Genomic DNA, 12,979 nt, shown 5'->3' on the forward strand with positions numbered 1-12,979 from the left:
GTCTAATGTCCTCCACTATCTCTGCATGTCAGCAGCAGGCCCAGCTCTGGGTACGCCCCTGAGAGGGTCAGTCCCTGCCGTGGCCCAGGGCACTGGAGAGGGTCAGGCTGGTGGACGAGTGCCAAGGAGCTTCCTGAGCTACAGCAGCAGTGACGCTCCATGCCACCACGCAGCAGCTGCCTGCAGGCCACTGTCCTCTGAGCCACTGGGGCCAGGATGACTTGGCCCTGTGGGCTGGGGACTAGAAGCTGACCCAGCCAGCAGACACATGCACTGACAAGCAAAGTGCACAGGGAGAGGCCTGGGTGCAGCCTTCAGGTTCAGGACCAAATTTGTGGGGCCTGGGGACACTGCTGTACTGGCCAATGATCCCCCAGCAGAGCCCCACGGCTCATGTGATGCTGCCCTCGAGCCCATGCAGCAAACACCCTGGCCAGGCACTTCCATCGAGCAGGAGGTGCTGTGCTGCAGCCTGACCCAGAGCCCCACGATCGCCCAAGCCAAAGCCCAATGAGAGTGACCTGCGGGGCTGAGGAGGTTCAGTCCCAGGTCTGGGGGGGCAGCATGGGGCTGCTGCCATCTCTGCAGTACTGGGCAAGGGCTGCTCAGCACTTGCAGGAGCTCCTGGTGCCCTTCGCCCCAGCCCCGTCTCCTCCCAGGAGTACAGCACAGCCAGCATGGGGCGGCTGTAGCTGGGCAGCAGCAAGGTAAGACTACGATGCCTGGTGTTGACTCTAGATGAGGAATGAAGTGAAGGTGACCCCATCTCCAGTGCCCGCACTGCGACTGGCAGGCCTGAGGCATGGCATTCCCAGAGCCACGATGTGGGAGCCAGAGCTGCAGCCGGGTCTTCTCCCTTGGGGCTTCTGGCCCCAGAGCCCTATATATGCTCATGCACCCTGCCCCTGGGCGACCAAGGGCTGCTGCCATTTTACAGTTTGACTCCCCCAGAGGCCATGGACATTTGGTGCTACAATTAAGAAACACCCACAGGCAGCTCGACCTTCAGTGACATTGCTTTTTAATTCCTGGCTGCTGGCCACCCCCTGCAGGGTGACTCCCGGGCAGGGCAGTCCAGGACCTGCTACCGCTAGCCAGGCCACCAGAGCAGCGCTAGCGCGAGGCAGACTGGAGACAAAGGGAAGAGCCCAAACCACTAGCTTTGCCCAGGGGAGCATAACCAGCCTCCCTGTAGCCAACAGTCCTTCGAGGACAGACAGGGATCAGCCCTTAGCAGAGCAGAGCCTGGGGGCCAGCAGAGCCAGGCTGGGCCTGTCTGTGACGGAGGAAGAGCTGGCCATGCAATGAGCCGAGCTGCAGCAGTGGGAGATGCGGCGCATTCGCACCCTCCAGGCCAGGCTCTGGGATGAGCCCTGGGAGCCTGCACCAGTCTCTCCCCGATCCTGCAGCCTGGGGGGAGCAGGACAAGCACCTGTTTCTTGCTTGCTTCTCCAGCTGCATGCTCCCCTGGGCACCCAGGCAGCCAAGTCAGCTGCGGGCCCCAGCACAAAGGAATTAGGAAGATGGAGACAAGCTGGAGCTGATCTTTTTGGCGATATCCATGTCTGACTTGGCAACGAGGAACCGCAGCTTCTTTCCTCCTGACCGGATGAGATCGACCGCGCTGGAGAAGCCAGATAAGAGGGAGAGAGGGGAAGTCCTGTGTAACCAGCTGCTGGCACAGCCCAGCTGAAGCTGCTACTCATTGTCCTAGCTAGGCTCATGGGCCCTGTCCACCCCATCCCACCCTCTGGGCCCTGGCCCCCTGCAGACCAGAGATGGCAGGTGCTGGGTACTCTGTAGGAGACCAGGTCCCCACAGCTGTGCTCAGCAGAGCTGCAGATTGGCTGCTTTGATTTCTGCTCCCTGGCAGAGGCCTGTGCAGCTCCTGCTCAGCCCTGCCCCTTTGCACCCTTACTACCCTGCTCCCCTCACCCATGCAGCAGCCAGCAGGACCGCTGTGCTGTAGAGAGGTCTCTGGGAGCCTTATGAGAGCAGCGTCACGGCTGACAGGCAGCTGCTTCCCCTCTCGGCCCTTGTTGGCACCCCCTGCGTACTCAGCAGTAGGGCACCACGGGACTGCAGTACCTCCTCCCTTATGGGTAGCCAGGAGAGGTGGGTCCCTGCCAGGAGAAGCAAATGGGGGCACATTCAGAAGCCATTTCTGCTCCGAAGTGCAATGAATTCAATGGGCCCTGACTGCAGAGAAACATCCTCCGTGCAGCCATGAATAGCTGAGGCTGGCTGGAGTGATGGCCAGGCTGCTCTGTGCAGTGCAATACGCTGCCCCCCATGCTAACCCAGCACAGCTACCTGCCTCCTGAGGGTTAGACCAGGCACAGGTCTCTACTCAGAGTTCATGGCCTGCCCTGCTCAGATGGGGTGTCGGGATGGGGTAGATGCTGCTCAAGGAGGTAAACTCCAGGACACAGGTCTGGGGATCAGCGATCTCTCGCCAAACACAGGCTTCTCGCCTCCGCTGGGACCTGAAACGCCAGACTCCTTTGTTCTCTCATAAATGCATCACTCTGGTGTAACCCGCAGACACCACTCTCCTACCTGTGTGGTTCTTTTCCTGCATTTCCCTTTGGTACAAGCCATCCCAGGTTGTTCACACGCTATACAGCATCCTGCCTCTAACTACCATCTGTAGTAGCAAGATCTCAGAGATGCCCTAAGAAGGCCTTTCTCCCCATGTCCATGGCTGGAGGCCCTCCTCCCTACCTCTGGTAGTCGGCGCCAATCAAACTGGTCCCGTTGACAGCAAGGATGCGGTCGCCTATGGAGAGCCTGCCATCTGAGGCCGCAGGGCTGTCCTGGATGAGGGTCCTGATGTACATCCCAGGGGAGTTCAATGGTGTGTGCTGTCAACAACAAGCCGTGATCAGCACGAGGCAGGAACGAGACACGGGCTGGGCTCAAGTTGACCAACACAAACCTGGCCCGTCAGCACAGCCATCACAACAGGGGACTTTCCACCAACTAACTTGAGTCAGACCAGGAGCCCTTGTGCCACGGAGTCAGTGGTGGCCACCTGTGGCATGGCTGCTCAGAGCAGCCACGAGGTGTGAGATGACGTGTCCAACAGTGGCTCGGGGACTGACTCAGGAGCTGAAATCCCAGTTCCAGAGGGTCTCAGTCCTATGGACTTCCAAGATGGATGCTGGCCGTTGGGAACAGGACCCTGAGTGACTTGGAAAATGCCTAATGCCTGCAGCACCTCAGCCGTGGCTGACCTCCTGATCCTGGCAAGGTTAACCCCCTGGCAGCAAGGGTGAAGGGAGAGAAAACGAAGGAAGAGCCTAACAACCCAGGGACTGGTGCGCTAAAGGCAAAGCCAGCTCTGTGACTGTGTCCAGGTACCCACTTCTAACAGGAGACTGCCTCTGACATGAACAGGTAGGGAGAGTTAGCTGTGTTAGGCAGAAAGCAGGGTAAATTTGCACTTTACAGACTAAATCAGAGCTGCATAAGCTTTCATGAGCGACGGGCTTGCTTCATCTGGTGCTGCAAAGGCATGCTCTGGCACAAGCCCACACCAGGGCTTAAACACAGGCCTCCAGAGCAGCAGTGAGAGACCTGAACCACTCAGATACTGAGGCCCTGAGAGATGGTAATGATGGGCTGGCAGCATCTGAATGGTGACCTCCCTCTCTGCCTCTGCGTCCCCAGTCTCAGAGGATGTGGCAAACAACTGCCTCCGTTTTCGTGGTGGTGCACAGAAGAACTCCACGAGCAGCTGCGTAGCCCCTTCCATGCGTGGGCAAGGAGAGAAAGCTGCCGGCTGCGGGGTGGAAATCTAGGATCTGCTGCCGCCTGTGAAAGCCTGGGGGTCTGCAAGCGGTCTGCAGCCATCAGCTGCTGGCACTACAGCAAACCCCCTGCAGCCCTGGCAGTGCGCACAGCCCCATCATGGAGACTGGTGGTCAGTCGTTTATCATTTGTATTAATTATGGGGGAAGAACAAGCACTGAACCACACTGCCCACTGTCACCCTGGATGTATGTGGAACATGACTGGGGCTTGGTCAAAGCTGGATTTCCTCCTGACTAATGCACGGAGAAAGGTGTTCGTCCCCCCACAATTCCTGCTTCACTAAACCCAACTGCAGCCTGGGACAAGGCAGAAGGCCTGGGAGATACGGGAAGAGCAATTACTTTAAGTGCCTTTTCTAGCTGTACTAAGCTCTGGCTTCCTGCGCTGTGGCTGGATGTGTGCAGCAATGGGGTCTTGGAGCATGTCCTGCATGGGGCTGCACTGGCCCAGATTTCTTTGAAGCTGTCTTGAAAGGCCTGGGAGCAACCCTGCTAGTGTCCTTCCGTCTTCCACAGCCAGCCATGACCACTGCTTTGGGCTCATCTAATCCCAATTAGAGTCACAGCCCTAGGGTCAACTGACAGCTAGAATGGAGTGAGCAGGCCTCAGAAACCTGATTCCTTTCAGGACCCATCAACTGGCCTAAGTACTTGTGGTGCTGACTTTAACTCTGACGACTGATCCCAGCTCTGTTGTATTTCATAGGCAGTGAAGCCTGGGCTGCTGGGAATGTGCCTGATAAGCTTGCCATTCACTGCAGCAAAAACACCCACCGCCAGATATCCTGGAGGCCTTGGGCCCATGTCTGAAGGCAGAGGGGTACTCACCAAGCCATCAATCAGGCCCATCCCCAGCCCAATGGGCCCTTTTTCCAGTTCCACCACAAAGACGTAGCAGAAATCATCCGTGGCCGAGCTGCGACCGGAAGATGCCGGTGTGGGGTAGTCATAGGATGCTGGGGAACAGCCTGGGGGGGCAGAAGGAGATGGTGTCTTAGGAAAGAATAAGGTCTCTTCTGTACCCACCCTCTTCGGATCCACGTGCAGCCGCCCCAGCAAGTTTGCTACTGTGCCGTCAAGGCTGAAACAAGCAGCAGAGCCCAGTGCTCCCCACACAGCCTCTCTGTGCCCACCTACAGTGCTGGGTGCTTCGGTTCACCATTTGGTCTCACTGCCAGGCAAGGAACGGCAGAGCTGATGACTGCCACGGCTGGATACTGGGGATGGCAGCCAACACCTCCCTCCATGGGACTCAGTCTAGAGAGGAGTGAGGGCAGGGACCAGCATCACTCGGCCCTTCAGCAACTGGGAAGTGGCTGAGCCTGTGACACACAGGCCGGCTGGCAGAAGCCCTTGGGGCCTCCTTCCCCTGACAATAGCCTCATCTGGCTTAAAGAGCCCTGGAGAATTACTGCCCACCCCTGAGTGAGGTATTAGCCTTGGATAATGCAAATGTACCGCACTGAGATGGGCTTAGACGCCTATCTGGACAGATACCCTGAGAGCTCTGCATGGCACTCAGCCACAGGGACGACCCCTTGGAAGTCTGGCCCTGACCAGTCCTGATGCTCAATGGGCGCCTGTTTCTCAGAGCCACCAGCCAGGGCATTGCTAAAATAAGCAATGGTAGGGCAGGAAAAGCCTGTTTCCACTCGCCTGGCCCCCTGCCCTCTCTCTAGGATGCCACTGAGAGTTTAGCAGCACTGGAGACTGCTGGCTGATGCTCCAGCTTGGTTCACGATGCCAGGGAAGCCTCAGGCTGGCCGGGACTCGGCTCTAAGAGTATGCCCAGCCAGGACAGTCTGGCTACGCCTCCAGCTGCCTTTATAAAACACTCTTGCAGAGGTGCAGTCTCACATGGCCCCATTAGCCCCCATGGTGCGGTGACCAGGGGCTATCCAGCCCCGCTTGGCACAGTGGCCATCACGCTGGCACGTGGGCTCTGTTTGCTGGTCTTGCTATGCCCCCTGGCTCACAGCTGGCATGGGAGGGATTGGATAGCAAAGGGAACACCCAGGCGCAATCCCCGAGCTGCCAGCTAAGAGAAACAGCTGCCTGCGAGGTGGGGCACACGTGTTTCAGCTGTTCTCCTGGTGCCCCTTGTCTGACTGCCCCTGAGCAGCACGTCCAACCCAGCTGCTGCTCCTTTTGGGGGGTGCCATGGGCTCTAATGGCCCAGCCCAAGGCTTGAACCTCACACCAGATGCAGAGTTGTGACAGCACCCAGGCCAGAGAGGAAAGGCAAGGGGGGTCCCTGCCAGTGCACCCAGCCAGGCAGGGGCACAGTGCAGATGGCCATGGTAGTTTGTGGCCAGGCTACAAAGTGGGGAGGCTAGCAGTGCTGGCTGAGCTGGGTCAGCTGTGTAGGGACAAGCCTATCCAACCCCTTGGGAGGCCGTTCCCATGGCCCCAGAGGAGGGCTCTGCAGAGATGCCTCGCCAAGGGGGTGCCCTTACCTTCAGGGGTCGTGGCTTTGGTGCCACTGAGGCCATTGCGCCGTGGCACCTGCACAGCATTGCCACAGCCGGGGCCCTGAAGGGCCTCTGGGCTTCCTCCGTCGAACTCGAGCGGGGTGTTAGGTGGCGTCAGCAGGCAGGAGGGGTCCAGCGGCAGCAGGCTGGCCTTGGGGAGGCTTTTTCCTAGGGTGCTCTGCAGCTGCAGCTGCCTGAGCTTCTCTTGGAGCTGCCCCTCGCTGGCGCGGCACTCCTGGGCAGGCCAGCTTGCGTCCGAGGCGAGCGGAGGATTCCCATCCAGCTCCACGGCCCCGCAGGTGCCAGGGAGCCCGTACTCAGCCTGCCCGGAGGAACTCCCTGGGGCCAATCTGGCGCTCACGCTCTCGGCCACCTCAAGCACCGCTTGGCCAGCAGATGCGTCTTTCTTTAAAGAGAACAAAGTGGCATGCGTTAGCCAGACTCCGCTTCCCCACAAAGGTGCCCGGCACTGTGATATTTTCCCCCCAGGAAGCAGGGACATCCCAGCCTCAGCTCACTCCCCATGGGGGCTCGTTGCCTTGGTTTTGTGGCCCTTGCCTAAAGGATGCGGGTGCCTTACACCATGTGCTGGTGCAGGGACAGGCAGGCACTGTCTCCCCACCCCAGCTCCAGTGCTTGGGAGAGGAGAAATGACTTGTCCGGGGCCCTGGCAGAAGTCAGTGTCAGGGAGGTCACAGACCGCCAGCCCCTACCACCTGCCCATCACTGGTGCTCCCTCTCCTGCAGGTGAGCCAAACCCTTCCAAACCCTTCCTGGGCAATGTGCTGTTGCACAAGGCGCGTGCCCCCCTCACTCCTTCCCCAGCCCCCTCCACATGTTTAGGAAGCTGCAGCTCTGCCCTGGGAGCTTTCTCCGCACAGCTCGGGCCCCCAGGGCACACGTGAGCCAGAGACCCTTTGACAGGGCTCAGTTCCACAGGCGCGGGGGATGCGCTAGGACGCCCATCACTCTATCGGGCACGTGCGGGTGTCATGTCCCCAGGCAGATGTGCCTGAGGCCTGGTAGCTTTTGGCCAGGGGCAACAGGGCTATGTAAGACATTAGGGCAGCAGCACAGTGCTGGAAAGCACGAGGGCCGCCCCCCCTCCTGGCTCTAGCTCCTAAAATTGGTGTGGCAACCAAGAGAGGAGGGGAAAGACTGTGACAGCAGAGGCCTCCAGGCGCTGATTCGGGGCACAGAGTGCATGCGGGTGAGCCAGGATCCTCCGGCCACTCCTGCGACAGGCTGAACCCAATGGGGTCGGTGCAGAGCCAGTGCTGCTCCCAGAACCTGTCCTGGCAGATGCTGGGTGGGATGAGAGAGGACAGGGAAGGGGCGGAGGGCCGGGGTCATTAATGCTTAGCCCGGACACCATATTTCATCACCCCAGCATGTCCCTAATTAACTGCAAGGGCCGCAGATGTCTGTGCATCATGGTGAGGTTGGACCCAGGGGCCTTGGCCCCTTTCAGGAGATCATGGCCACTGCTGGTTTGCAGCCGCCCGGCGAAGGGAGATGAGCAGGGACAGGGTGAAGGAAGAGAGCCGGGGGCAAGAGGAATATGGCATCATCAGCTGGCAGCTCCCTCACCTCCTTCCCCTACTCGGCCTCCTACAGGCAAAGACACAGGGCTCCCAGGCTGGGGCCAATTGCACAACCTAACAGGGTGCCCAGCTCCAGCCTCTGCTGCCCCTGCCTCCCCCATGAAGCCATGACAGCCCCAGCAACTGCTCAGCCTCACACCAGCAAAGACCTGGGGCTCCCAGGGCTGCGGCTCCATCCAGTCCAGTCAGCAAGGAGCTTGCAGAGTCTAGGACTGAGAGTGAGCCCAGCCCAGCTGCCAATAATGGTAGCTTCCTGCTGGCTCGTGTAGGACTAAAGAGCGAGAGATGCCCTCCCTGGTCCGAGCCAAGCACCCATTAACCAATGAACCACTTACACTGCCCACACACACACACACACACACACACACACACACACACACTCTCTCCCTGCAGCAGGTGGGTGCAATGGTGACTGATGGGGCACCTCTAGGATGAAAGCCACAGCCAGGACCGGACCAGTGCTCCTGCCACTGACAGAAGCTGCTGGAACGGACAAGGCTGGGGGATGCTTGCTGCACTCTGTGGGGAATCGAAGCAGCCCCAGCGCGTCAGGGCCCAAAGGGCAGTAAGGGGACAGAAGGGGGAGTCACCCGTCTCTGCGGGCTGTGCCCCCCGCACTGCACTGCACTGGGCTTCCCCCCATGGCTGCACCTCACGACATACCCCTGGCGCCCAGCCACCCTCCAGCTCTTCAATCATGAGACCTGCGCGGCGCGCCGCAAAATGCCTCAGCTCAACATATGAGATTAGTGGGTCCCAGGGAGCCGCAGAGGACATGGCAATGTCAGCGGCGCAGAGAGGCAGCTAGGGCCCAGTCTTGGCTCTCTGCAGCAAGGCATAAAGGGGCTGGAAAGTGGAAAGCATGCAGTAATCAGTAATGCCTGGCTAATGGGATTGAAGCGTGTGGGGTAGCGCAGTGTTTCCTAGTGGTTAGAGCGGGGGGGGAGGGCTGCGAGGCGGCTGGTGAAATGGCAGAGATGTGTGCAGGGCTGGGGATGCCTTGCTGAGTTCTGGTAGGCACACTGCTCCCTCTGCACATCAGGGCTACCTTTGGGGGCTCCGGCTCCAGGCTGTCACCAGCGTGGGGGCTTTTACTCCGCAGACTCCACAGGAAATGACGGATGTAGAGGAGGTGCCGATAAACATTGTCGTCCAGCGTCTCCACCTCCAGCTCTACCTGGAAGCCCCCGCTCGGCAGGACGATGGGTGGGTGGTTATCGAAGGACTCCAGGACTTCACCTACAAGACAGAGCAGGAGGCTGGGGCCTGAGCAGAGCCTCAGCTCTAAACCTACCACTGCAGAGTGACCCAGGGCCCCCCTCCGGGGTCATTTCAGCCAGACCCTCCATTACTGGACTGTAGATATCACTGGTTGTCACACAGGAGCAGACTTACCAGAGCCACCCATTAGCCCCCAGAAGAAGCTGCTCCAGTGACTGCTTTGTGTGTCATCCCCTGACACTATTCTCAGGGCGGGTGTTACTTTCCAGCTGGCTGTTCAGGAGCAGACACTGCTGCTCTGCGGATTTGCAGCTCAGCAGGGGCCATTCTGTACTGCCCACCCATCCTCTAAGAAAACCGCAACCCACAGGATTTGTCTTTGAGCAACTGCAGTCCAACTCACCTGCTCCTCCCTGGCCCCTGCAGCTCCTGCCCCACCACTCCCCCCAGTTCTTCCACCCCTGGGAGCCCTTAGGAGGCCATTTAGTCCACTGCTAGCCCTGCTGATTAAGCAGAGAGTGTTGTCCATAGCACATCTTCCAGGACTAAGGACTGCCAGAAGAGCAGAGGAGCCTCCATCACCTCTGGTCCACCTAGGCATTCTCCAAACCAGACCAGACTAGTGAGGCTTTACCCCTTTCACTCGGTGCTACTCACAGCCTGACACACTACAAGCAGGGTTTGCTTGTAGGAACCATTTCCCCAAAGGCAATGCAGAGATTTCATTAACTAAGGATTAGCCACAATTTCCCAGAGAGCCCCTGGCTATGTCGGGGACAAAAGCTACTTACAGCATCTAAACAAGACCTCCGTGGATTTGCTTGGGCACCTAAACCATTGCAGTGCTTGGAAACAGTCACTACAGCACTCTCCCTACAGTGATGCAAGCTTTAAATAGCAGAGATATTTTTAACAGCTTCTTGTGTAAGCTGCCCTGTCTGGCACTGATGTGCAGTATCAGCTTCCCAGGTTCTCGTGGCATCCCTGGCTCTCATGTTGAATTTTATTACTCGTGCGGTAGGTGCTTGATTTGTGCAATTTGTGCGAGGCTTCAGGGCAGATGCCTCAGGTCCCCCTAGCACCAGTGAGGAAGGAAGACTCACCGAGCAAATTCACTTACAAGAGCCTTGAGCGACTGGTCTGGGTTTGCTTTGCCCCACAATCCTCAGCCCCCTGCAGCACAAGCCCAGTGAAACTACTCGAGAAGCCTGAAAACTACATCCCACCACGCCGGGTAGGTTGAGCAAACTAATCTGTCCTGGCAGGTTTGGAGAGGACTTTGTGCTTCCCTTTGGAGAAGACATGGGGTTGCTTGTTGGATGTGGACCTGAGGGCAGGCTCTGCTACTTCTCAGCAGCAAAAGGGTTTTGGGGCCCAGGTGATACAGGAACACAGGTTGCACTGGACCTGCTCTTACCTGTCCTGGAGGCCAAAGCGCTGTCCTCCTCGCCAGGCTGCCAAGCTGCGCCGCCGCCCACGTCAGACACGGCCTGGTACTGCGTCAGGACTCGATGGAGCTGTGCAGGGCTCAGAGCTGGGAACTCCACTCTCAGTGAGGGCCAGGGCATCTGGGCAAAGAGACCAAGAGCTGGGGAAGAGGCCTCAAGGCCTTAGCCACAGGGCAGGAGGGTCTCCTAGGCTGAGCTTGTGCCGTGGAAGGGTACTGGTCTGAGGCCAGAGCAGGGTCAGGGTTTGGTGACCTGTGGTGCTTCTACAGGAAGCAAGGGAGAAGCAAGCTAAACAGATCACTATGGAGCTGGGCTCTCAGGCCAGTCGGGGACAACACGAGATGGGACATTCCAGTAACTGGCTGCCCACCCAGAACGAGTTGCATGAGGCTGATGTGAGCTGGGATGTGACATGTGAGTGCACTGGGCTCCGGCACTCCCCCCTTCCTCACCTGCACCAGCTGGGAGCTCGGCAGGGCCAGGAGGTCGGCCAGGCTGGAGAGCTTGCTGAAGAACTGCTTGGCCAGCTGCTCGAAGCCCAGGCCACGCACCCAATCCAGGAGCAGCCGCAAGCACGCGCGGATCTTCACCCCTTTCGACCAGTGGAAGCAGCCCAAGGAGGGACCTGGGGGCGAGCAGGAGGCAGAGAAAATGAGGTGCTAGACTTCCACCTGACTTGGAACAGGCTCCTTGCATCAGGCAAGGCAACACGCACAGCGCTACAGGGGCCAGACGACAAATACCATCTCTGTGTTACCTGGGACAGGTGCACCAGGTAGGCAAGAGGCCATCATGGCCAAAGCCTGCTTTCTCCAGGCCTGCAGCAGGGATCCCTGCAGGGGATGTCAGCGAACCCTGGAACCAAGCAGCCCCTTCCAGCCCTGCCCTCATCCTGCTAGCACCAGCTTCCTGCCGGTCCGCTAGGCACTGACCCAAGCTTGCTGTCGGCCAAACCCCCAAGCTGCACCCAGCTAATCCCAGCTCCTAGGGCTGACAGAATAAGGGTGGTGCCTGTCCCTGGCCTGTCACAGACATAATGCTTGTCTCCGGAGCCTGTAAGTCATGAAGTTCAGCTGCTACTACTTCCAGTGTATCCATCCTGGAGGGCCCTTTCCCCACGAGGCACAGAGAAAAGAGGAGCTGGGGCATGGCACAAAGTGTGGCACCATGATGCCCGGCTGTCCCAGGCTCTGATCAGCTCTCACATACAGAAAACAGCCTCCAAAAACTAATGCCTTCCTCAACAGGCAGTGAGCCAGGCACCCTGCTGCAGGCCCAAAGGCACAGGGGAGGGCAGGGAGCTGGCCTTTGGCTGCAAGAAAGAGCTGCAGCACCGAGTTGCTCTCCAGCAGGCCAGGATGGAGCCAGTGCCCACTCACAGGAGGAAGGCATGAGCTGGAGTGACGGGGCTCTGGCCCTGACCCACACCCTGATCCTCTCCTACTGACTCGGCCCCAGTGCTAGCTCTCACCCTTGCAGGCTGGGAGGCACACCAGCCCACCATGGGCACACCAGGAGCCCAGCACTGCTGGGGGTGTTAGGTGATCCTGTACTGCCAGGCCTGACCCAGAGTCATCTTGCCATGGGCTTCAATAGGAGGAGGTAGCCTGAGGATCCCCCATCATAGATCAGAGCCCCACTGCATGGCCTGGGTTGAATCACAGGCCATGAGCCAACACCAGCTGGACATGGAGGCATCTGAAAGCCTGCAAGAAACACAGCTCAAGTGAAACAGCCACTGCTCAATGGTCATAAAAACTAGATAAATCGGTGGAGGCTGAGGTGCTCTCTGTGGGGCGTAAGCGTGCGCTCTGCTGCACAGGGACGGGAAGCCTGGCATGCTGGAGGCCAAGCAAGACCCACCCTGAAACTACCCATTGAAAAGCCCAAAGAAGTTTCCAACCTGGAGGTCACCTTGAACCCAGCTCAACATCCCTCCCTGCCCCTGGAGCTCTTGACCGGGTGGACTGTCAGCAGGAAAACCTGGTGGCTCCCTCCCCTGCTTGTTGCTGCCCGGTGCAGCTCTGTGCAGGGAGCAGAGCCTGACAAGACAAAGGCTGCAGCGGTGACAAGGATGAATGGGAAAAGCAGGTTAATTCCTCAGGCATCCTCCTGCTATTAATGCATTTGGCACTAGCGATAACACACCTGGCACTAATGAGCTTGTGCAGATAGTTTGACAGGAAGCCTGTGGCAATTAGGATGCATTCACAAGCCAATTTTCTCTGCCATTTAAAAGCCCATCGCCATTTTTTTCTTATTCAGGATGCTCCAGGGAACAAAGTCTCCTACCCCCGTGGTCTCCTACCTGTGCTTGTTAAGAGAACGGCAGGCCTTTCTCCGGTCTTGGGGTGAGAGCGCAAAGGGGGAGTCCCTTAACTGAGGGGAGAGCTACAGGAGTCTGAGCACATCACCATGAG

At 58.6% G+C, this 12,979-nt stretch overlaps 1 protein-coding gene across 1 annotated transcript in view; it reads right to left on the minus strand.

The window, feature by feature from the left end:
• Positions 1–1,004: 1,004 nt before the first annotated feature.
• Positions 1,005–12,979, minus strand: part of RADIL (Rap associating with DIL domain) — a 57,401-nt gene continuing 45,426 nt past the window's right edge. Inside the window, exons 9-15 of the mRNA XM_019512980.1 lie at positions 11,012–11,184; positions 10,529–10,679; positions 8,939–9,129; positions 6,272–6,692; positions 4,644–4,783; positions 2,725–2,864; positions 1,005–1,624 (exon numbers count right to left, since the gene is read on the minus strand). Of these exons, the coding sequence (XP_019368525.1) occupies positions 1,516–1,624; positions 2,725–2,864; positions 4,644–4,783; positions 6,272–6,692; positions 8,939–9,129; positions 10,529–10,679; positions 11,012–11,184 (1,325 nt within the window). The 3' untranslated portion in view covers positions 1,005–1,515. The remainder of the gene's footprint in view (positions 1,625–2,724; positions 2,865–4,643; positions 4,784–6,271; positions 6,693–8,938; positions 9,130–10,528; positions 10,680–11,011; positions 11,185–12,979) is intronic.

Source organism: Gavialis gangeticus, unplaced genomic scaffold (genome assembly GCF_001723915.1).
Source record: "Gavialis gangeticus isolate Ggan-Ray unplaced genomic scaffold, GavGan_comp1, whole genome shotgun sequence".
In the NCBI taxonomy this organism is placed as follows: domain Eukaryota; kingdom Metazoa; phylum Chordata; order Crocodylia; family Gavialidae; genus Gavialis; species Gavialis gangeticus.